Below are 23,108 nucleotides of genomic sequence, written 5' to 3'. Positions count from 1 at the left end.
GGGATGGCCTGATGGCAAGACCTTCCCCTGGTGTTGAACTGAAGCTGCAGTTAACTGTGTTCAGGAGTTTGAGTAAGCATGAGGAAAGTCCTGAAGGACAAGGTAGCATGTCTGCTGCCACCAGTACTCCTAACTTTGACTTCTGACACACCTGCCCACAGGGAGGAGTTTTGCTAGGGATTTTGGCCTCTTCCTTGTGTTTGGAAGTTTTAAAATGTGTCTTTTTCTTATGAAGTGTCAGTGACTTTGGTCTCCATAAAGAACTGGCAGTAGACAGAATACCAGAATGGTACAAATGTGTAACCATGCTCAGACATGGATGGATGTCTCTAAGGAGGTCTAAGTATGAAATGATGGGTAAATCTATGACACCCTCCTAAGGAGATGGAGAGGAGTAGGGTAGATTGATGGATGGATGGAATGTAGGAGGCAGCGGTTGTTTAATAAAGAAAAAGTAGCATATGAAAACTAATGCTTAGGTTTACTTAAAAATAATTATCCTAATAACTTCAGTGAATCCAGGAGATCAACTCCCTTGGAAAAATCTGCCTGAATGGGGTAATATTCTTTTGTCCTGTCTCACCATAATGAGAGTGAGACTTCAGGCTAAGGTAAAGAGCAGCTTGGCAACTTGTTGGTTATGGTTTTTTTTCTTAATATTTTTTCATATATTATACATACGGTATTCAGCCTGCAGGTATGCTTGAATGCCAGCTTGGCAACTTGTTGGTTATGGTTTTTTCTTAATATTTTTTCATATATTATGCATACAGTATTCAGTCTTCAGGTATGCTTGGATGCCAGAAGAGGGAACCAGATCACATTTCAGATGGTTATGAGCCACAATGTGGTTATTGGGAATTGAACCACTGAGCAATCTTTCCAGCTGCTGGATATGGTCTTGATGAAATCTAGGGAAATCCAGTACACTCTCCTCATCAAGTTGGAAGAGTGCAACTGATAGAGTTGTATCTTGATGACAAGGCTAAATTTCTGCTTCGAGTCTTGCCAGTCCTCTGGTCATTATGTTTTAAAAACCAACAATTTCATTTTTTAAACCTGCTTGATTGTTCCTCTCAAGGACAAACCGAAGCAATGATTTTAAGTATTGATTGATCCCATTAGTAGGCATCTGTGACTGTCACACAGGAAGGCAACAATGGAATCATATGACAATAATGACAAAATTCTCATAATCTTTCATGTAAGACTACCAGTTTGTTAGGCCACATTTACAGGTGTCCTGTTTATGATGGGTATCTTTTCTACAAGGAACTCATTTTGTCTGTTAGTGTGTGAAGCACAAACACTTTCAAATCTCGTTCAGTCACTGTGTGTAGACACTAGGAAAGCCTCTGATGCAAATTATTGGTGACAGATACTCTGGTGCAAGGACACCAGCCCTCACCTGGACATTCCACTAAATGTTATTCTTGGACCATGGCCTTTGAAACTCTACCATGAATTCATGGATCAAAAGATATTCAGAAATTACCTGTTCTCTAGTTCTCTCATCATCTCAAGTAAAATCGCTGATGTTCTTTATTGAAAAGATCCTGCTGCTTTTACCATTTCTTTTAAAAAACAAGAAAAAGAAAACATGCCTAAGTATGAGATCAAAATAAATGCACCTCATGGGGGCTGGAAAGATGGCTCAGTGGTTAAGAACACAAGATGACCTTCTAGAGGTCCTGAGTTCAATTTGCATCAACTACATGATGGTACACAATATTCTAAAATGAAATCTGTGTCCTCTTCTGGCATCCAAGCATACATGCAGTTTGAATACCACAGATAATAAATAAAATCATTTAAAAATGCATAACTTGTTTAGCATATGTGCATTCAGCATTTCAGGAAAGCATGTGGGTAATTTGCTCTCAAGTACAGGCTTTAACATGATTGAATATACTCAGCCTAGGTTATTGCTCTTTGTGGAAGCTGCCAGGAACTCTCATTTACCAAGCTATCATAACAGGTAGTCATTTACACTGACAGCAAGAAACCCCATAGCAGGTTAGATAGCAGAAAGAACTGAGCATGAATTTATCATCCCAGACTCAGCAGAATCCTATTGTTATTTTTTACTCCAAAAGCTGGGAATATTTGGGGAGCTATTGTACTTTGGAAACTTGGCCAGGGTCACTTAATCCAAAGACTTGTCAAAGATGCATTATGCAAAAAACAAGTATCTAATCTTCAAAACAGGAGGAGACCTAAGGTCACTAAGAGAGTGTCCGGCCCTCCTTCCTGTGGGTTAGCACTATGACAGAGTGAAGTTGTAGCTGCTTGCTGTGGGGACAAGCTGACAGAAACACAGATGGGAATGCCCACACCTTTGTGCAATATCAGCAGGATTCATTGAAAAACACGGTCAGTCACAAAGTGTAGCAGTTTCAGTGTGTGTGTGCTGATGTGCATGGGACAGTCCCCAGGCTGCTATACCTGAGTACCTGGCCCTGGTTGGTGGTGCTGCTTAGTGTGGCTGAAGAGGTTTGTTTGTCCTAGAGAAGTGGCTCTGAAGCTTCTTAATACTCAAGTCCTTTGATACTGTTCCTCATGTCCTGGTGACCCCAACCATAAAAGTCTTTTCGTTGCTATTTCATAAGTGTAATTTTTGCTACTTTCATGAATTTCTGCTATGCAGGATGGTCTTAGTCCACCATTTGGAAAGGATCATTTGTCACACAACGGGCTCACAGCGCACAGGTTGAGAAATGCTGCACTGGAGGAAATGCGTCACTGGGGAGGGCGTTGGGACTTTGCAGTCTTGACCTGCTTCCACTTTCCTGTGTGCTCCACATGTGCACTGGAAGATGCCAACTCTTTCCTTCCTGCTACTGACTGCATTACTGTCGCTTGCCACTAGGCCTTTCTGCCAAGAGTGACTCTTGTGCATTTGGAACCATAAGCCCAAAGAGACACTCTCTTCTGGTCATGGCATTTTACCACAGCCAGAGAAAATAACTAAAACAAGGGAAGAACAATTGGATACAAATCTGACAAGTCGATAGTCTATTTCCAAACTTCATTATTAACTTTAACTCTCATATTGTAGTGACCATTCCCCCATTTTAGCAGCCATTACAGGCTAACATGTGCTTGCATGACCTTGTTGCTCCTGTCCTGGTCACTAGGAGGTCAGATGCCCTCCTCATGGCAAGGAGTCAATCAGAGGTTAGCTGGCAAGGCTGTGCTTTATGGACAAGTTCACAACAGCGAGTGCCCTGGGAGGGCCTATGGGCCATAACAACCAGCTGAACAATCAACACAGAGCAGATCATCCAAACTTGGAAGTGCACCAATACTGAGACTGTTTCATACCCCTAGACACACTCTTTCTGCTGCCCTTTAAGATCCCTGCCTCGAGGTTGTTAGGGGTCTTTCTCCAGTCATCCACCATGTGAATGGATGAAGGACCCTAGCTAATGGGTTTAGTTTGCTAAATAACTTCAATAAAAGACTCCTTGCTTTTTTGTCGAAATGGGCCTCTTGGTGATTCTGGGGTTCAGAATTTGGGCACAATAGTATCACACAGTACACAGGAAATAAGTATACATACACGTTACAAAATCAAGAAAAGTTGACTGCATAGTTCAAGATTTCAAAAGAAGAGTGTGAAAGATCCCATATGAAATAGAGGCACAGATGAGTTAGAGGGTCAGGAGGGAGTTGTTGATAAAGATGCTGGTGATGTTGCCACGTTCAGACCAAGAGCAATGCTGAGGAATTAGTCTATGAATCAAAACGCATACTCAGGTCAAGGGTAAGAGCTGCAAGTCAGATAAAGGGTAGGGCAGGAGGTCAGGAGGAAGGACCTCCAGCATAGGAGACAGCATCAAGGGAGGGGACTAAGGCTGGTCACAGAGACCTCAGACCTTGACATAAATAGCAGTATCAGATGACAGGGTAGTGTGGGGCTGTGACATCCCAGTGTCGGCTGTCTATCTCTCTGTGGATGCTATCCAAGGACAGAAGACACAGCCTTTCCTCAACCTGGTTTTCAGGTAAGTTCTTGGGCCTACTTTCCCTGAAATGTCTTCTAATTTGTCACTTTTTAAATTTTGTATAATAATCTTTTTACCCACATACCTTTTTTTTTCGTTTTCTTTTTTAATTCTGGGAGTTTCACATCCTGCAATCTGATCATTGTCTTTCCTCTACCCACTCTTGTATCCTCCCCACATAAGTCACAAAATCAATCAATCAAAAAATAAATGAGAAGAAAAAAAGAAACTCTACTTTGTGTTAATCTATATACTCACTGGAACATGGTCCAATTGCTAGTGGCCTTCCCCTTCAGTACAACCGAGTCCTCCCTTTCCCATACCTCCCCCTATGCCTCAGAAGCTGTCAGTTGTGAACAGCTACTCTTCACGGTCTCTCTCACAATCTGCTTGGTTTCTTTGCTTGTTTTTTTTTTTTTTATACTGGGTTTCTTGTGTAATTTTGGCTTTCCTGGAGTTCACTCTGAGACGAGTCTGGCCTCAAATTGAGACATCAACTCACGTCTGCCTATGGAATGCTGGGAATAAAAGCTGTGGTTTGGTAGTCAGGGGTGGTGAAGAGAGTTGATGGGGGGGGTACCTAACACTACAGATGACTGGCAGTTCTGTAACCCTTTCTTTTTTGTTATGTTTTTGTTTGTTTGTGTTGGTTGGTTGGGTGGTTGGTTTTTCAATATAGTGTTTCTCTGTGTAGCTCTGGCTATCTTGGATCTCTCAATGTAGATCAGGTTAGCATTGAATTGATGGAGATCTGCCTACCTCTGTCTCCCTCCCTGGCATTAAAGGATTTGCCACGCCATCTGACTCTGTCACACTTTTTAAGAATTCTCTTTGGTGGCGTCCTTTCTAGGTTGTTATGTTTTTTTAAGGGTATATGGGTTGTCATAAAAAATCTTCCAAGTCTGTCCCTGTCAACTGTGCATCTATAGTCCCACAGATATCAGTCCAGAATGTATGGTCCCTACAGAATGGGGCTAATACAGACCAGACCACGACATAATGGCACCAAAACTTGAGGCTGAGAATAAGATAAAGAAGTATGGGATGCCATAGAGGAGTGGAAATCACAGGGGTGCAAGTGAAAAAAAACATGCACAAAAAAAAATTAAAGTGAAATGCGGTGAGTGAGCGGCGTTAAGTCAGGAGTAAAATTTATATAATTGTGGAAATGGGATGCAGAAAATTGTAAGTATGAAACAGGAAGATATTAGTCATATGACAAAGAAGAGAAGTGTGGTTAGTTAATCTTAAGAGTGAAAATGTGCACAAGTGTAGATATGGAACAGAAAAACGTCAGTCAGGTGATAAAGAAATGAAAAGTGATGAGTTAGCCTCCAGAGTAAGAAATGCAGATAACTGTAGATGTGAAACAGGGAAATATTAGCCAAATGATAAAGAGAAGTGAGTTAACCTTGAGAGTAAAAAATGTATATAAGTAGAGAAATGAGACAGAGAATTATTAGTCAGATGATTGTACATTTACTTGAGTATATTTTAATAGCTAGGAGAGCTAAAGTAAAGCAGAGGCAGGTACAGACATTTTTAGAGTTTGAAAGTTTTGTACAGATCCTTTTCCCTTGCAGAAACCATGGCCACAGATGTCTGAGAGTTGCTCTTGGGCTTTGGGAAGCCAGGGTGGGACCCCACATATACACAGGGTAACGGAATAGGGAGAAGTATGAAGAGTTACTGAGTATCAGAATGGAGAGTCTTTACCTCCCACATTTTTGACTAGCGGTAAAGAGAGGCAGAAACCTAGTGGTAAGACTTAGCAGGAGCTGAAAGACTTGAAAGAATTAGTGGAATCACTCTCACAAGAGATAAGAACTTTGCAGGGTTCCTCAGATGGGAGAAACATTCCTTTGTATACTACAATAACAAGCATAGTTCCTACTAAGATACAAGCACCCCTCAAGTCATGACAGACAATCTCAGCGGGCCAGGTTATCTCCAGTGCAAGCTAGTGTTAGAGAAGAGGTGGACGGACAGAGGAAAAGATGTGCAGGGATTTCAGATATTTCCTGGAGTGGAGCATAGGGATGCTCAAAGAAACAGGCAGAGGGTGTTCACCGATACCATTTAAACAGCTCAAGGAACTACAAATGCCTTGTGTTCAATATGGTCCCACAGCAGTTCTCACCAACATGCTAATAGAGAATATTGCTCTCAAAGCTCTACCACCCGGAGATTGGAAACAGATAGCCAAGGCCTGCCTATCAGGAGAGGATTATCTGTTGTGGAAAACAGAATTTGGAGAGCAGAGTCACAGCTGAGAAGAAAAGAGACCAAAACCTTCCTGCTTTTTATGAGATGCAAGCCAGGGAGGCTCAGTACAAGGATACAGATCAGCAATTACGTTTTAAGATAACAGTGTTTGCGACATTGGCACAGCTGCCAAAAGAGCCTGGAACAAGCTTCCAGCTACTGGGGCACAGATTGAAGACTTGACAAAGATCAGGCATGGACCTGATGAGTTGTTTCAGAATTTTGTCTCAAGGCTAATACAGGTATCATCCAGAATAATGGAAGATACAGAGGCTGGACTTTTGATCATAAAACAACTAGCTTATGAGAATACTAATGCTGCATACCAGGCTGCGCTAAGATCTTATAGAGAGAAAGATGACGTAGATGAGTTTATTAAGATTTGCTCAGATATTGGGCTGGCATACAATCAAGGGTTAGCTTTTGTTGCTTCCTTACAAGGGACTTCAGTTAAGGATATGTTATTCCTACAGAAAAGCAAGGTATAGGGAAGAGGAAAGGGACAAAGTCTTCTGGAGGTTGCTTTGGATGTGGTCAGAAAGGGTACCAGGTCAGAGACTGTTCCAACAGAAGAGAGAATAGGAAACCAGGTTTGTGCCCAAGATGCAGCCACAGATGACCTACAGCGGGCCAGCCTGACTCAGAGGGCAAAGGCAAGATAAAACCAAGGCCAAAACCTAGGAAGTTCGCTGCCTTGAGAGCCACTGAAGTGGCTAACACCAGCCAAGTATATGGAAAATTCTAATTAATGCAGCCAGTCAGAAACAGTTTTAAGACATTATAGAAAGGCGACATAGCTAAATTTGGATTTGTTCAGATTTTGGATACTCATGATTCAAGGATTGGCTATATCTTTTGTGTTACAAGAGATTTCAATTAAAGATGTTTCATTTCAACAAACTAATCATGACCTAGGGAAAAGGATGACTGAAAGATGTATGTATATTCTGCATGTATGGTGTAGCCACACATGTGTGTATGAAATGTGATAGTGAATGCATGAATCTTAACAAAAGGAACTACTTTAATTGCTTTGGATATAATTGAAAACGGCATCAAGTCAGGCAGTGTCTTAACAGGAAACATTGGCAATTTGCACCTCCCACAGCTGGCCCTTAGAGCCAGTCAGCGGGGATGGCCAATGCATCATGGCCTGAGAGCCAAAAGCATCTGTATGGATGATTCAAAAATCTTTAGCAGAGGAGAGGACACAGAGATCCTCCTAATTTGGGGGTTAAAGAAGAAATAAGGGAAATGGAGGTTGATAAAGATTTGGAAAAAGTAATTGAGAAATAGCCTCACGGAACTACTTCTCTGTTAGGCCCTGCCTAGAAAGGAGTCTGTGTGAATGGAAATGAGACCATGTCAGCTAGTGAAAGCTTTACAACTCAGATTAGAAACAAAAAAGTCATTTTCAAAAATTGTTTGGGACATATGTTATATCCTAAAGAAATTAAGCCTCAAAAACTAGAAATGGGAAAAGATAGCTTGCAATTTTAGATGATTTTCAGACGTTGTTGGGAAACATTCAATGGTCACATCCTTTGCTCCTACTGGTGATTTGAAGCCTATGGTGATATTCTAAAAGGAGACAATGATCCCAATTTATCTAGACAGTTAACTGAAGAGGGTAGACAAGTTCTCCTACAGTTGGAGAATGCAATCCAGCATCAACAGATATGTTATATTGCCTATGCAAAACCATGAGAAGCGTATGTGCTTCCCACACAGCATAGTCCAGAAGCATAGTCTGACTTCTGTATTGTGGCAGGAGGGACCATTACTGTGGTTCCACCTACTTGTTTCCCCAGCAAAACTTTTAAATCCTTATTTTGAAGCAGTAACCTGTATCATGCAGAAGTGCCGTGTGGAATCTAGGAGATATTTTAGTGGAAAACCAAATGTAATACATGCTCCTTACAACAAACAGCAAATTGATTGGTTATTTCTAAACAATGATTTGTGGGCAATTGCTTTTGCTCAGTTCTCATGGAAAAATTGAAAATGAGTTTCCAGCTCATAGACTGTTAAAATTTACACTAATGTATCCTTTTATGTTCCCCAAAATTGTAAAGAGTAATCCTATATAAAATGTGGTTAGTATCTACTGATGGTTCCTCTAATGGGAGAGCAGCTGATGTTATAGATAGCAAATAATATGTAGAGCAAACCGCTCCAGCTTCAACTCAGATAGTCGTGTCATGAGCTGTTGCAAGGGTTTTTCAGCTTCCAGTAATAGATTCATTTAATTTATATACTGATAGTCATTATGTTGCTGTTCAAGTAATAGAGCCAGTTCCATGCATTGGAAGCAGTAGTGATTAGGATAGAATATTGTTTGAACAAATTGAAAATGCAATTTATCTTAGACAATTGCAGTGTTTTGTGGGTCACATAAGAGCTCATTCAAACCTTCCCAGCCCACTGGCTGAAGGGAATGAGTCATTGGATAGATGAACAAAATTGGCCTCATTGTCTCAGGTAGAAGGGGCTCAGCAGTCTCATAACTTTCATCATCATAATAGCAGAAGTCTAAGAAAGCAATTTGGTTTAACTAGAGATACTGCTTGTCAAATTGTCAAACAGTGTGATGCGTGCCCATGATATTTACCTGTAACTAGTTTAGGAGTAAACCCTAGAGGCCTATTTCCTAATCCTTTGTGGCAAATGGATGTTACTCATATTGCAGAATTTGGAAGTTAAAATAAGTGCACATGGCCATTGATATGTATTTTGGCTTCTTCATGGCCATTGCACAAACTGGAGAAGCCACTAAGCATGTGATAAGTCACTGTTAAATATGTTTTGCTTACATGGTACCCCAGAGAAGGGGAATGAGAGAGGATGTCCTGAATTGATTGGGAGCATTGTGGGAGTGGAGAGGGTGCTGGGAGAAGGAGAGGGCATGAAGAGAAGAGGAGAAGATGACATGGTGAGCAGAAAGGCTGAATCAGGACAGAATAGAGGAGAGCAGGAATAGAGATGCCATAACAGAGAGAGTCTTTATAGGTTTGAGAAGAGATCTGACACTAGTGAAATTTCCAGATGTACAAGGATGACACAAACTGGCAATCTAAGCAATAGTGGAGAGCCTACTTTAAATGTCCTTACCGGATAATGAGATTGATGACTGCCTTAGATGCCATCTTAAAGCCTTCATCCAGTAGCTGATGAAAGCAGACGCAGACACCCACAGCTAAACACTGACCTGAACTTCTGGAGCCCAGTTGCAGAAAGGGAAGAGTCATTAGCAAATGTGTCAAGACTGGACTGGTGACACCTACAGACACAGCTGACCTGAACAAAGGGAAGCTCAGGGACCCAAGACTGAGGGCTGCGAGGCCAGCATGGGACTGATCCCTAAATGTGGGTGTCAGTGAGGAGACCTTGATAATCTACAGGACTTTGGGTAGTAGATCAGTATTTATCTCTGGCATACAAATGGATTTTTTTTACCCCATTTCATATGGAGTGATGCTCTGTCATTCTGAACACAAGGGTGAGGGCAAAGACTATGCCCTGGATGATATGACAGATTTTGTAGATCCCCATGGAGGGGCTCATCCTCCATGGGGAGCAGAGTGGGAATGGGGTGGTGGGTTGAAAGGGTTGGTGGGGGGTGTGGGAGGAGGGGAGTGAGAGGGACCTAGGATTGACATGTGAAGCAAGCTTATTTCTAATTAAAAAAAATAGATAAATTAAAATTTAAAAATGTTTTGCTTACATGGGAGTTCCAAAAGTATAAAAACAGGCAATGGGTCTGAATATTCTAGTAAAGCATTTCAGCAATTTTGTGCTCAATGGATAACTGATCACAAAACAGGCATTCCTTATAATCCTCAAGGACAAGGAATTGTGGAGCATGCTCATAGCTCCTTGCAAATGCAACTTCAAAAAATTAAGAGAGGGGAGTTTTGTTTCTGGTCTCCACATGGTGCATTAAATAATGCACTTTTCATTTTAAATGTTTTGAATGTGGATGCCAGTGAGCAATCTGCCGCAGACAGATTCTGGCATGATGGAACTTGAGCGACTTTTGTTCAGGTCAAATGTTGAGATCCATGCACTAGACAGTGGAGAGGACCAAATTTGGTGTCCAGAGCATGTTTGTCTTTTCTCAAAGGAAGAGGACAAAGCTCAGTGGCTGCCAGAAATTTTGTTGAGGTGCATGGAGTATAGAATCTGAAACCAAAGGAGCCTGCCCAAGCCAGTTAGAGTGAGACCTGGTGAACCAGTGTTCCTGACCCTTGATGTCATTGAATCTACAGTCCAAGGAAGAAACGAAACAGTCAGTTCAAGATTTCCAGTTTCTCAACAGGCCTGCAGCATCGACTTCCTAGAACTGTGAGTTTTCATCCTGGAGCCAACAAAGGACTGGCTGACTAGCAGTTTCCCTACCACACCTGAAAACACAGAACTCTTTTTTTTTTCTTACCAGTTTTCCCTTTGCTGAAAAAGGACTCATTTAGGAGAACTGAACACTATTACCAACTGGATGAAGTGCAAAAGCCCCTCCTCAGCATTTGAACGTGCACAAAACGTTTTGCAGTCAACATTCAAGGACTGTGATATCTCAAACTTAATTTTTGAATTTTAAAACCAGCAGAGCATTCGACTTTAGATAGGGAAGATAAATAGTTCAGAATTGTGGACTTGTTCAGACTCCACCTGTCATGAGAACATTTTATTATCCTTTGATTAAATTGAAATGATGAGAATTGTTTATTGTTACTACTCATACTGAAATTGTCAATGTTTGTAGCCTTTGCTATGCTATGCATATTTTTATGGATATAAGAGATCAGAGCTCATTCTGACAGGAATGTGATGTGTACTTTATAAGTCTTTGGGTATATGTGTAAATAGAAAGGCAGATTTAGACTTTGATACAGCCAGAGACACCGGAGACATTCCCACACCAGTTTCAAAAGCCCATTTTAACTTGGTTCATCTGCTCCTTTTGCAGGAGATTGTTGCAGCCGTGGGAGCACAAATGTTGCTTGGCATTTATATCAAGTTTGCTTGTGAGATCTCATTGAAAAATTAGCTTAGAGATGCTTGGCATTGAGCTGTGTTCCACCCCATAGCGTTCTTTGTTACTGAGGCTGTTTCATCAGGGATGGGTAAAGTCTTCTTGCCTCCAAATAACTTAAAACCGAGCACAAAGGACATAATGCATGAGTCCAGGACAGGCAAATACTGGTAGGTTGAAGAAGACCACATAAGAGAGGAACAGCTGTCTGTCCTGTGGCAGAAGCACGGGTATTATTTTTCTAATTTAATAAGGGGGAAATGTCCGGACCAACGTAATATTTTAGAAATATGTTTCATCTGGCTATGAGTTCTGAGAGTTAAGAAATTCTATTGTCTTTTGGATGTTGGCTGATTACCTCTGGATGGCTTGGGCTCAGTGGGGAATGACTACTGTTCTTAATAACAAAAGACTTGGGTCAGGGCGAATCTACACCCACCTTGAGATATAGTGAGACATACTGATGTGGGGTACCTGAGGGTTGAGTACATGCTACTAAGGAGTGTCTCTAGGATTAAAGAAAATATTTATTATTAGCCTTTTATACATGATAATAAGTCTCTTCTGCCACTGCCCCCACCTTTGGATGGCTACTTAATATGATGAAACAATAAACTCTGGTCCTCAGTATTGAATGAGAACCCTCCTAATATGACCAGATGTGTCTGTCTCATCTTAAAGCCATTGGGTACTTAGCCTATACCATGTCCACACTCCCCCACTCAGCATCGGACATCTGTGCCCCAAGGCATTAGTCTGGAAAAGATGGCCTCTGCAGCTAATACAGACTGGACCATAAAAGGTATGAAGGATGAGCTGTGTTTGTGGAGACAGGGATCAATGGCCAGACTAAGGAACTAGACACCAATGGACTGAGACAGCAGGGTAACCAGGAAAACCAAGACAACAGAGAGACCCTTACCTTGACTTGAACCAATCTGAGTCCTGCCTTCTGCGGTTGCCTAGAGTGGTCTCAGCCTTTAGGATAGATTAGCACCAAGGCAGTGTATACAGCACTCTTTTTTGATTCCATGCTTGCTTCTTGTTTATGGGGCTGGGACAGATGGCAGATCCCTTTACAAGCACAAACCTCAGGAGAAGGTAACAGAAAACAACCCTCATGGTAGTAGGGACTGGAAAATTGGCCAGGTTAATGAAGGGTTAACTCCTAAAGTCTTAGGAAGACTGACAAACTCTACAGAGGGAACTGGCTTAGAAGATGACACCTGCAGAATTTCATTAGGATAAATACACCAAGAAGCTGCTATGGACCATTTGCAGACTGCAGGGGACCTGACCTGCAGATGGACTCTTCCATCACCAAACTCCCCCATTATCACCTTATCAACTCCTAAAACAACCAGTGCCCCCTGAGTATAGTCTCATTTCTAAGGGAAGACTGAAGAACTTCAGTTCTTTTTACTAAGGAACAATCGTGTTGTGAAGATGCCAGTCTGGGTCCCTTATGTCCACATCACCTCCATTAACCCCCAGGATGTCTCTCTCTGGACAGCACAGTAGAACTGACATGTCTGTCTGTTTCAGAGGCTTCTCCCCATCAGTTCAGAGAGGGCAGGAAGAGCAATTCCCTTTAGGTTTCAGTTTTCCTAGAGGCAGGAGGATCTCTGTGAGTTTGAGGCTGGGCTGGACGACAGCCTCCAAAACAATAGAGAAACCCTGTCTCGTAAAAACCAAAAAAAAAAAAAAAAAGAAAAAAAAGAAAAAAAAGTTTCAGTTTTCCTGAGAAGTCAGCAAGTTTCAGTTTCACTTTCAAGTTTCAGTTTCCTAGTGGTGACAGCAAGAACTTATCACAGCTCACAGAACTGCTTCCCAGCCTTTATATGAGTCCAGGCAGTGAGAAAGTCCCCCAGATAGCAGAGCTTCAAGGTGGGATTCTGAGGAGCCCTATCCTGTTGAAAACCCAGTCAACTGCTACCACCTTCACAGCAACCATGGGGTAAGGATTTCCCTGTTCTGCAGTATGAGTGAACCCAGGACACAGACATATGTTTGTGGCCAGGTCTTTCTGAGTCTGCTTATATTCCTAGTTCTGGTCTCTGTATTCTATTTCTGCTGAAGAAAAGGGAACAAGGATGCTAATTGTCCTCAGCATCTAAGGATTTTGCTTAATGGTAGTTATGTGGCCATGGGGCTGGAAGGGAGAAAGGAGGCTTATTTTAGTTTTTAAGGCTGTCTCACATGTGCAGTTCAAAATATCTGGGGGAGACTTTAGCATGCTCATTTCACTGAAGGAGAGAATTATCATTGAAACCTACAGGATTGGACAAGGCACTGCTCTACCCACTTCTGTAGCTCAAAAGAAGAAGCTGCTGCTATGAGTGTCCTCCTGCCCAGCTTCTGACCCCCAGTCCCTCATTTTCCTGGGATGAACCCAATTGACACCAATATCTTTTGAGATGCTTTCGAGTTTTCTGTGACAGGTGATTTCTTTCTACCCTCGACTGGATTAACCAATGGACAGGATATATGTTTTCTGTCCCCCAAAGAAAGACAAAAAAGTAGAAATTCTATTATATTTGATGAGAGATATTTAAGGCTTTCCCACAAGAAACTAAATATACCCAAATACATTTGCATGTATGTGTGCATATACATATATATGAATGCATATTTAAACACATATACATATAACAGAGAAAAATACTAAGCATGGTGGGGAGTGTTATTTATGTAAATGTCTATGTTTGAAATTCCCCTTCAGGTTTAAGGTGCCATCCAGTGGAGTTGTTTTCCCTCAAATGTAGTACTACAGTGATTGTTTCCACACTTTGGCAACTATTCGTATGTCCTTCAACATAAAACCATTTATAGTAAATGAGTACGGAGGAGGCTGAGAGCTGCTGTTATAGGATGAGACAGAACACAGAGATCACAGTGAAAAAAAATCCACAGCAACAACTGTGGAACGAAGTGAACTAGAGAGCATGATGCAGTAAGACATGTCAGGTGACAGTCATGGTCAATGGGTCAGTGACAAAGCTGTTCCTGGGTCTCCAAACCCCATCTCTCCAGCCGGTGGCTAGGACAATGTTGTGCAAATGAGTGCCTGCAGCATGAGAAATGCTGGAGCTCTCCATCTGCACTGGGATCCTGAGCAACCACGTGGGCAGTGGGGTCCTGGCTCTTCCCTGTTCATGTTGCCCACAAAGATGGCTGCTGCCTCTGTGCTGCTCAGCTATCCTGCTACAAGAGCTCATGCACAAGGGCTGTGCCTCCCTCTTGGGACACAGATCCCCAGAAGGAGCCTGGTGAGCCTGATGACCCTGGTGAGCCTAGTCAAGGCAGGTTCCCAGGACATTGGAGCTGCCCTCCAATGGCTTTATTTCCCAAAAGAGGTTGCCATAATCTCTAATTCTAGCTGTGGGCTGCTGTAAGCAAGGAAAGCAAAGACAGACAGGGTTGAAACTGATGACCTTGGTCCATAATTACTCTTCCTACAGAAATCTGTCCATCATTTTTAAGTTCCCTGGAAGGAAAGGATTACCCATGCATTTCGCACTTTCTGTGAGAGACAGAAAGAATCAGGAAAGGACAAATATTGGGGTCTCTGCAAATGCCATGGGGGTAGAGTAACCATCTGCATGAGGCAAGAAGGAAAACGGTTGAACCCAGATTTTTTAGCCAGTGTTGTTCACACTCCTGGAGTCTAACCCCAAGTAGTGTGCTGTAAGTATATTTAAGGGCAGTACAATTTGGAACAAACTGTTCCCCAGTACAATACAATCCATTGCACACAAGGAGGCATAATTACATCGAATCTCAACTCCAAGTCCATTTCACTTCTTCTAAGAAGATGGGTTGTAGAGATAGGTTCCATGTATTATCCAGAAGAGAATTTGGTGTGGTGTCAGTCATACAAATAGCATAGAGTTTATTTGGTGTATTAGCCACCTCTCACCCTGATTTTTCAGGTTGGGGGAGACTCTGGCCATAAAGATCACCTAGACTATTGGTCATCTCAGGTCCTGCTGTGAAGCTTAGTATTTTCTGGCTCTACAGACAGAATGATCACCAAAGTGGCCTCTATTTCAAAACTTCTGGATAGAAAAACAAGCCATACATTTCTCCTATTGAAGAGACCTTCGTAAGTGTTTATCATCTCTGGTTTCCTTAGTGCTTCTCTGTGGGGACAAGAATCTCTGTGCTCTGAACAGACAGACACAGAGACAGAAGGGAGAAATACAGAGAGTTGGAGACAGAGGGAGAGACAGACAGACAGAGATACAGACAGACAGGCAAATTTAGAAAACAGAAATGTCTTTCCCTTTTTCTAGTGTGGTTTATCAAATGTTAGAGGTCAAGACCTCAGTCCAGGACCAACTGACAAACATTCGCAGGGGCACTTTTCAAATATCCACATTCTGGTGTCCAGCTTCAATGAACTAGGCCAGTGACACATGATTAGAAACAGAAACAGAGACATAGTTCTCCAGAAATTAAATACATTATCTAGCAGAGGAACCAGTCCAAAGAACACCGGGCAATGAGGCTCATGAGATGGCATGGACAAAGAACCCTGTCTCTTCTCCAGGTTGGTACATCAAGGACATTTCAAGCATCCTCTGTCCATTCCTTGAAATCTAGGCAAGGAAGGGTTGCTACTGTTCCTCTGCAACTTGGCTTGGTTCATGGTCACTGGTGCTACTTTCTCTATGGCTTCCAATCTCAACTCACTCTCCTTAAGATCTGAACTGCCATGTGATAGGAAGAAGGAAGTTTCACAATTGTTTCACTTGCAGACTTAGAACAGTGCTGGACAGGTGGCTCAGTTGGTAAAGGGCTTGTCTGGTCAGCATGAGGATTGCAACCTCAGTGCTATTACTGAGAGAAGAGCTGCAATACACTTGGCTTTCCATCTCCAAAAACAAGCAAGTGAAGACCAGGGCCTAATACTGCTCTCTCACCTTCATATGCATGCCTTGGCATTAGCACGAATTACACACTAACATACACACACACACACACACACACACACACACACACACACAATGTCAGATGTAAAGGGGAGAGTATGGAAAGAACAAGGCTTAGAAAAAGCCCCTAAAGTAAAGTCATTTGCTGGTTGCTATGACTGCTTTAAACATTTGTTTTTGATTTTCCTTAATTCCCTTAATGCAGTCTCCCACATGATACTTTGCTTATTTTTGAGATTAGAATCTAATTACATTTCTCCCCTTCCTTTCCCCTTTCAAGCCCCTCACATATTACCCTCCTTGCTGCTCTAAAAATCCATGGCCTCCTTTTTTCATATATAAACGTACGTGTGTGTGTGTGTGTGTGTGTGTGTGTGTGTGTTTGTGTGTGTGTGCCTACATACACATATACTCCTAAATATAACATGTCCTGTCCATAGAATATTTCTTGTTATGTTTGAGATCAAGGTTGGACATCCGGCACTGGACAACCAATGGCTGTGCTCTTCTCTGAGGAACACCACCTCTGCAACTCCCAGCCCCATAGTTTGTTCATTGTTCCTTATGTACAGTTGAGGCTTCATGAGCTTTTCCCTCTCTGGTTTGATATGTTTCCTGTTCACTGTGGTCATCCTTATTCAGCTCAAATTTGTCACTCATATTGGTGAAATTTTCAAAAGAATTGGAGATGAGCTCTATCTCTGGTCTTATGTAGAGAAATGGCGTTCCCTTTAATAACATAGGTAGTTCTGTAACCCCAAAGCCCCTGTCTCAAAGTACTTACTTCCCGATTCTAAGTTCTAAGACTCTACTTTTAGTGAAAAAGAGTAACTTTCCTTTTCATTTTCTATCTCCTTTTCCAGAATGCCTTGGACAAGGTTTGATCTGACATTTATAACTTGCTAGGTTACAGAAAACAAGGTTCTGTTGTGTGAGACACTGGGCCCATAGGATTTTTCTTTCATAGCCTAGGCAGAAGGACTCAGCCATGCCATCATGTTTTGTCTTGTTTTTTTTTTTATAACCCCATCATCTACCTTACTCTCTCACTGGCGTACTCATGCTGGCATTATATGTGTTGATTATAGTAGGCTATAGTAAGTCCAATTCTATGATATGAAAAACATTTGATTACTGGAGCATCTTGGAGATTTTTGAGCATATTGCTTGGTCACACAAAACTTCCTTTGAGTCTATGGTGCTGCATTCTGGTCTTGTAGTATTCAAAACAGGTGTTCATGGACCATAGCTGGAGGTTTTCAGAAAGAAGATTTATTGTGGGGTTATAAGTGGGAATTTAACTGAAAGAAAGAAGACAAAGTTCATACTGCAAAAGTGAACCAGGCAGTGGGGGGCTATCAATCATCCCCAGCACTTTGGTCTAGATGGCTGTCATTTTCTGTTTGTCTACCCTTAAGGGTTCTAAGCGAGACTGCTCTTTTAGGGTAAAGACCCAACTGGGTATCACACCTACTGCTACTCTTCTTGGCATCTGAACAATTCAAAGTCAGAGTTAGCTTATTTAAGCAAAATGGCATCTGTAGTCTGCAGTAAAGACAACTACCACAGAACCAATATCCTCTGTGTCTTGCCGCCATGGGACGATTCAAAGCTGTTTGCAATGGGGTACCTACACAAAATCTGAGTGACTAAATTCTACCTGTTATTCTTAACACTGATAGAAGTGAAGAAAACTCCCATAGAGTTTATGGTATATTTTACATTCATAGCCTCACTAATCCCCAACCCCAAATAACAGAAATGGGAATACTGATGTCATTCCCACTTCACAGATGGGTGTGGTATGATTGATACTGAGTCATGCTGTGATATACATTCAGGAAGTGTTTGTACTGCTTTATAAGAAGACAAGAAAATGCATGAAGTTTGAATAAACATTTAAAAAGTCAGGGATTGCATGTAACCACAGGAGAGGACAGTAAAGTTGGTCAGTCCGTAGAAGTCTGCCACCAAATATGCCCAGAGAAAAAGGATCCAGAGAACTGTCAAGTCTTTAGTGTCACAAGCCAGAAACAGCCTATTTGTCACAACATACCAGCACCTTGTTTGTGTCTCAAATGAAAGGGTAGACTTTGCGATGACTTTTCCTCCAAATTCGGATTTTACAGCATGGACAGATTCTATTTAGGTCAGGCTAGGTGGAACACACTTTTACACATAGGACTCAAAGACAGTGGGAAAGGAGGAATGGTTTTTTAGGGTTCCAAACCTCAGGGCAGGAGTCTGACATGTATGTTTGCGTGTCTATACTTGTGTGACTATGTCCAGTCTTGACTGAAATGATTAACTTATCCTCTAAGATCATAAGTCCAAGTGTGCGTACAAGAATGCACAAGGACTTTCTGGCAGTTCAAATAAATGGAGCAGAGGAATTGATATGAAAAAAAAAAACCAAGAACTTCTAAAGGAACAAAATGTCAGATTTTCAGAAAAGAGAAGAAGGTTGTAAAATGTGCTTTGCTTGGTGTCAATTTCTGCTCATTTCTCACATGACAAACCATCCTGCTTCTTTGTCACAGAGACCATGCTGGTGATGCCCAGGTGGAGGAGAAGCTGCTTCAGCTGAGATGCCACTTCACATGGGGACTGCTGATTGAAGACATTGACATACCTGATCTGGAAATGAGAATCTGGGAGGAGCTTGAGTTCCTAGACATCAATAACCCAGTGCGGATGCACAACCTGCTGGCCTACGTGAGGCACCTGAAAGGCCAGCATGAGGAAGCCCTGCAGAGCTTGAAAGAAGCAGAAGCCTTGACCCAGAGGGAGCAGCTGGACAAGAGAAGCCTGGTGACCTGGGGCAACTGTGCCTGGGTGCATTACCACAGGGGCAGCTTGGCAGAAGCCCGGACCTACCTGGACAAGGTGGAGAACACTTGCAAAGAATTTGCAAGCCCCTTCCGCTACAGGATGGAGTGTGCCGAGATGGACTGTGAGGAAGGCTGGGCCTTGCTGAAGTGTGGAGGACAGAATTATAGACGAGCCATGGCCTGCTTTGCAAAGGCTCTGGAAGTGGATCCTGAAAACCCTGAATACAACACTGGCTATGCTGTTGCAACCTATCGTGTAGACTTTGATGAGGACTGTATTTCTCTGGAACCCCTCAGGAAGGCTGTCAGGTTAAATCCAGGAGATCCGTATCTAAAAGTTTATCTTGCCCTGAAGCTTCAGGATGGGGGAGAAACAGCTGAAGCAGAAACACACATTAGAGAAGCTCTCAGCAGCACATCCTGCCAAACCTACGTCTTTCGCTATGCAGCCAAGTATTACCGAAGGAAAGGCTGCATAGACAAAGCTCTAGATCTCCTACACAGGGCCTTGCAGGCATCACCTGATTCTGCCTATCTGCATTACCAAATAGGGCTGTGCTACAGGCAACAAATGATCCAAATGAAGACATCCAGAAACAGGCAGCTCAGAAGGCAGGAAAACTGGCAGGAATTGGCACAACAGGCCATTTGTGAATTTCAAAGGACTGTGGAACTGAAATCCACATTTGAGATGGCATATATTTGCATGGCTCAAGTGCAGGCAGATATTCACCAATACGAAGAAGCAGAGGCAAATTTCCAGAAGGTTCTGAACATGACTCACAGTGATTATCACATAGAGCAGGATGTGCATTTCCGCTATGGCTGTTACCAGCAATTTCATCAGAAATCAGAAGACAAGGCGATCACCCACTATTTGAAAGGTTTAAAGATGGGAGAAAAGACCTTTGTCTGGAGGAAACTTCTCACAGCTTTGGAGAAAGTGGCTGAAAGACGTGCTGACCAAAATGTTCTACCTGTGGAGAGCATTGGCCTCCTTGGGTTAGTCCACAAACTGAGAGGGAACATGCAGGAGGCTCTGCTGTGCTATGAGAGGGCCCTGAGGCTCACTGGGGCAGTGAACCCTGAGTTTTGAATGCAGCTGTACTCTGTGAAGTTGATGTAGTCATCACTGAGGGTTGCTGCTCTCCTTCCTGAAGCTGTCTCCAGAACTGCATAGCTTGCTGAAATGCCAAGTTCCTAATGCATTTGCTCCTGCCACCTCTTTCTCACCACTCATTGTGGTTGTTAGATCTAGAAGGAATGTCCATCCCCACAAGTCCTGTTCACTTAATGACCAAGACCGATTTCTGCTTTGAGCTGAGTGATCACAGATCCCTTTTCCTTATGTCTGTAACTTTTACCCTCTGCCTGCCAATGTCCTGGACAAAGATGTTTTCTCTAAGATTTCTTTTTTAGGTCATCAGAATCTCTTACTACAGTATAATTTCAGAGCACAATATTTATCAACGGAGAGAGTTTGAATGCAGGAGATGTTTTACCTTACTGATAAATTATTCACAGTAATATGAATCTTAAATTTGGGCAATGTAAATAAAGCAAAGGAAACTTTCTGGGACCTTATAGACTGAGGAAGACTAAGCTTTTTCCAAATTATCTGTGTCACTGATAATGTTTTTGTATATTATGCTTTTATCCTCTCCTAAAATATATTCAATAAAATTCTTGGAAATCAAAGACCTTTCTGTTTACATTGTCAATACAATTCAAAAGAATGCAGTTGAACCTGCTTAATATTGAACTAAACTTCCTTAATGTAGATGACAAAGGTGTGACAGAGACAATGTTGACACCATTGGCAGTGGGTCCAAGACCTAACAGTAATGCATAAACTGACTTAGTGGAGCCTATCCTATATGGTTAGAAACCTTACCAGCCTAGACACAGGGGTGTAGGGGTGGAGAAGTCTCTTGGTCCTGCCTCAATTGGAAAACTACAAGGTCCTCAGTAGATAGGCCTGAGCAATAGTAAATTGTGGGGACACCAGACCTTGAGCAGAAACCCACTTCCCCTTTCGGCCTGGGAGCAGGCATCTGTGTAATGTTTACTGAAAACAATTCAGTGCTTTAAAGCTCTTCATAGGGCTCAGATAAGGGCTTGCTCACTGAAATACCATGCCTTTCACTCCTCCTAAGGCTAGATGCCTCTTCCTGTCCCCGCCCCCTGTGGTGTCTCCCTGATTCTGGGGCCAGAGATTAAACCACCAGCCAGGAGGAAAGAATGGTATGTAGATGAATGGCAGAAGTCCTTAAAAAGGGAAGCTCCTTTTTCTTAGAGAAACTTCTCCTGAGAGCTCTGCTAAGCAGACTGGGGTCTCCTCCTAAGCTGACTTGGGAAGCATAAAGTTTTCTTAAAGCAACCAACCAGTCTCTGTGTCATCTATCCCGACCACCTCGCTACATTCTTGGATGCAGGCCACACAGCAGGTGCGACAATTGGAGGATCCCACCGAGATCATGAAAGCGAGGTAAGTGAGCTGGTTCGTCTCTTTTTCTGGCCAGGGAAAGATTGGGGAAAAAAAAGAAAAGAAACCATGGGGAATAGTTCTGGGAAGCTTGAATTACAGTATCAAGTTAAAAAGTTACTTGAAGGACATGGGACTACAGTAAAGTCTAAAACCTTGGAAGGTTTTTTAAAATGGATTGAATGTGCGAGTCCATGGTTCATTACTGGGGGATACTTAAATGTCCCAGATTGGAAGGATGTTCACTATGATCTTTAGAGTCGGGTGTTGGTGGCATATGCCTTTAATCCCAACACTCGAGAGACAAAGGTAGGTAGGATGGAGGCCATCCTTGTATATAGAGCAAGTTCCAGGACAGCCTCCAAAAGGATAGAGAGAAACTCAGTTTAAAAAAAAAGGAGGGTAAAATAAGAAATAAAATAAAAAATCTCCAGTCTTTCACCTGATCCACTGAGGTCAGGAAAGTAAAGAAAAACTGAGAGATTTAAAAGACTGGCCAACAAGTAAGGCTATAAGTAAGGATGTATTAAAAAGGGGGTACCAAGCTAGGGGTACCAAATTAAATGTCTAGGCCTTTGCCTAACAAAGGTCAAAAAAAGAAAAGCGAAACCTAAGAAGTTGCCCTCGGAGGGTGGATTGGAAAATCATCCTCAATGGGAGAATGGATTAAAGATAGATAAATTTAAAAAATTGGTGAAGTTAATAAATAAGGCCAGTCTTTCACCTGATCCACTAAGGTCAGGAAAGTAAAGGAAAACTCAGAGATCTAAAAGGATAGCCAACAAGTAAGGCTATAAGTATGTATTAAAAAGGGGATATCAAGCTAGGGGTACCAGATTAAATGTTTAGGACCTTGCCTGACAAAGGTCACTAAAGAAAGGGAACCTAAGAGATCACCCTCAGTTGAAGGGTGGATTGGATTAAATGTTTAGGCCCTTGCCTGACAAAGGTCAGGAAAAAAAAAGGGAACCTAAGAGATCACCCTCAGTTAAAGGGTGGATTGGATTAAATGTCTAGGTCCTCACCTAACAAAGGTCAGGAAAAAAAGGGAACCTAAGATAAGAAGTTGCCCTCAGTTGGAGGGTGGATTGGAGGATCATCCTCAATGGGAGGATAGATTAAAGATGGGTAAATTAAAAAAAAAATTGGTAAAGTTAATAAGTGAGATGTTAGTATTCAGTAAAGAAAAAGACAAAGGTATATAAAATAAAAATGTTTGGTTACATTTATATGGGGTAGGTTATTGATACAAATTTAAGGTCAATTTTGTGAGTCATCTCTAAAAACTTTTGGCAAAAGCCTGGCCTTTCCACTTTGCATCTACAGAATTACAAGGAGTGGGTATGGCTGTAGCCCCTGAGTGTAGCTCCAAACTTCTCTAATGAAGAAATGACAAGGGACATACAGGACTTTTTCAACCTTTTGTTTTAATTCAAAGATTGACTAGAGTTGTTCTGTTAAAGAAGTTTCAGTTCAACAAACTAATCATAACCTAGGCAAGGAGAGATATGTATGCATGGTCTGTGTGTATGGACGTGGCCACGTCAGTATGTA

At 42.1% G+C, this 23,108-nt stretch overlaps 1 protein-coding gene across 2 annotated transcripts; it reads left to right on the top strand.

The window, feature by feature from the left end:
• Nucleotides 1–13,104: 13,104 nt before the first annotated feature.
• LOC106020791 (interferon-induced protein with tetratricopeptide repeats 1) lies at nt 13,105–20,767 on the top strand. 2 transcript variants are annotated; one of them, XM_040745248.1, is made up of 3 exons: nt 13,118–13,261; nt 15,237–15,409; nt 18,779–20,767. In XM_040745248.1, exons 2-3 carry the CDS (start codon nt 15,330–15,332, stop codon nt 20,163–20,165), a joined length of 1,467 nt encoding a protein of 488 aa, XP_040601182.1. In that variant the 5' UTR covers nt 13,118–13,261; nt 15,237–15,329; the 3' UTR covers nt 20,166–20,767. The 2 variants fall into 2 exon arrangements, with proteins under 2 accessions (XP_012965798.3, XP_040601182.1); XM_013110344.3 differs by lacking the exon at nt 15,237–15,409 and having other exon boundaries at nt 13,105–13,261.
• The last annotated feature ends 2,341 nt before the right edge of the window (nt 20,768–23,108 follow it).

The sequence above is a fragment of the Mesocricetus auratus genome, unplaced genomic scaffold (genome assembly GCF_017639785.1).
Source record: "Mesocricetus auratus isolate SY011 unplaced genomic scaffold, BCM_Maur_2.0 Super-Scaffold_4256, whole genome shotgun sequence".
In the NCBI taxonomy this organism is placed as follows: Eukaryota; Metazoa; Chordata; class Mammalia; order Rodentia; family Cricetidae; genus Mesocricetus; species Mesocricetus auratus.
The sequence above is the reverse complement of the archived record's forward strand: the minus strand, read 5'-3'. Positions and strand labels throughout refer to the sequence as shown.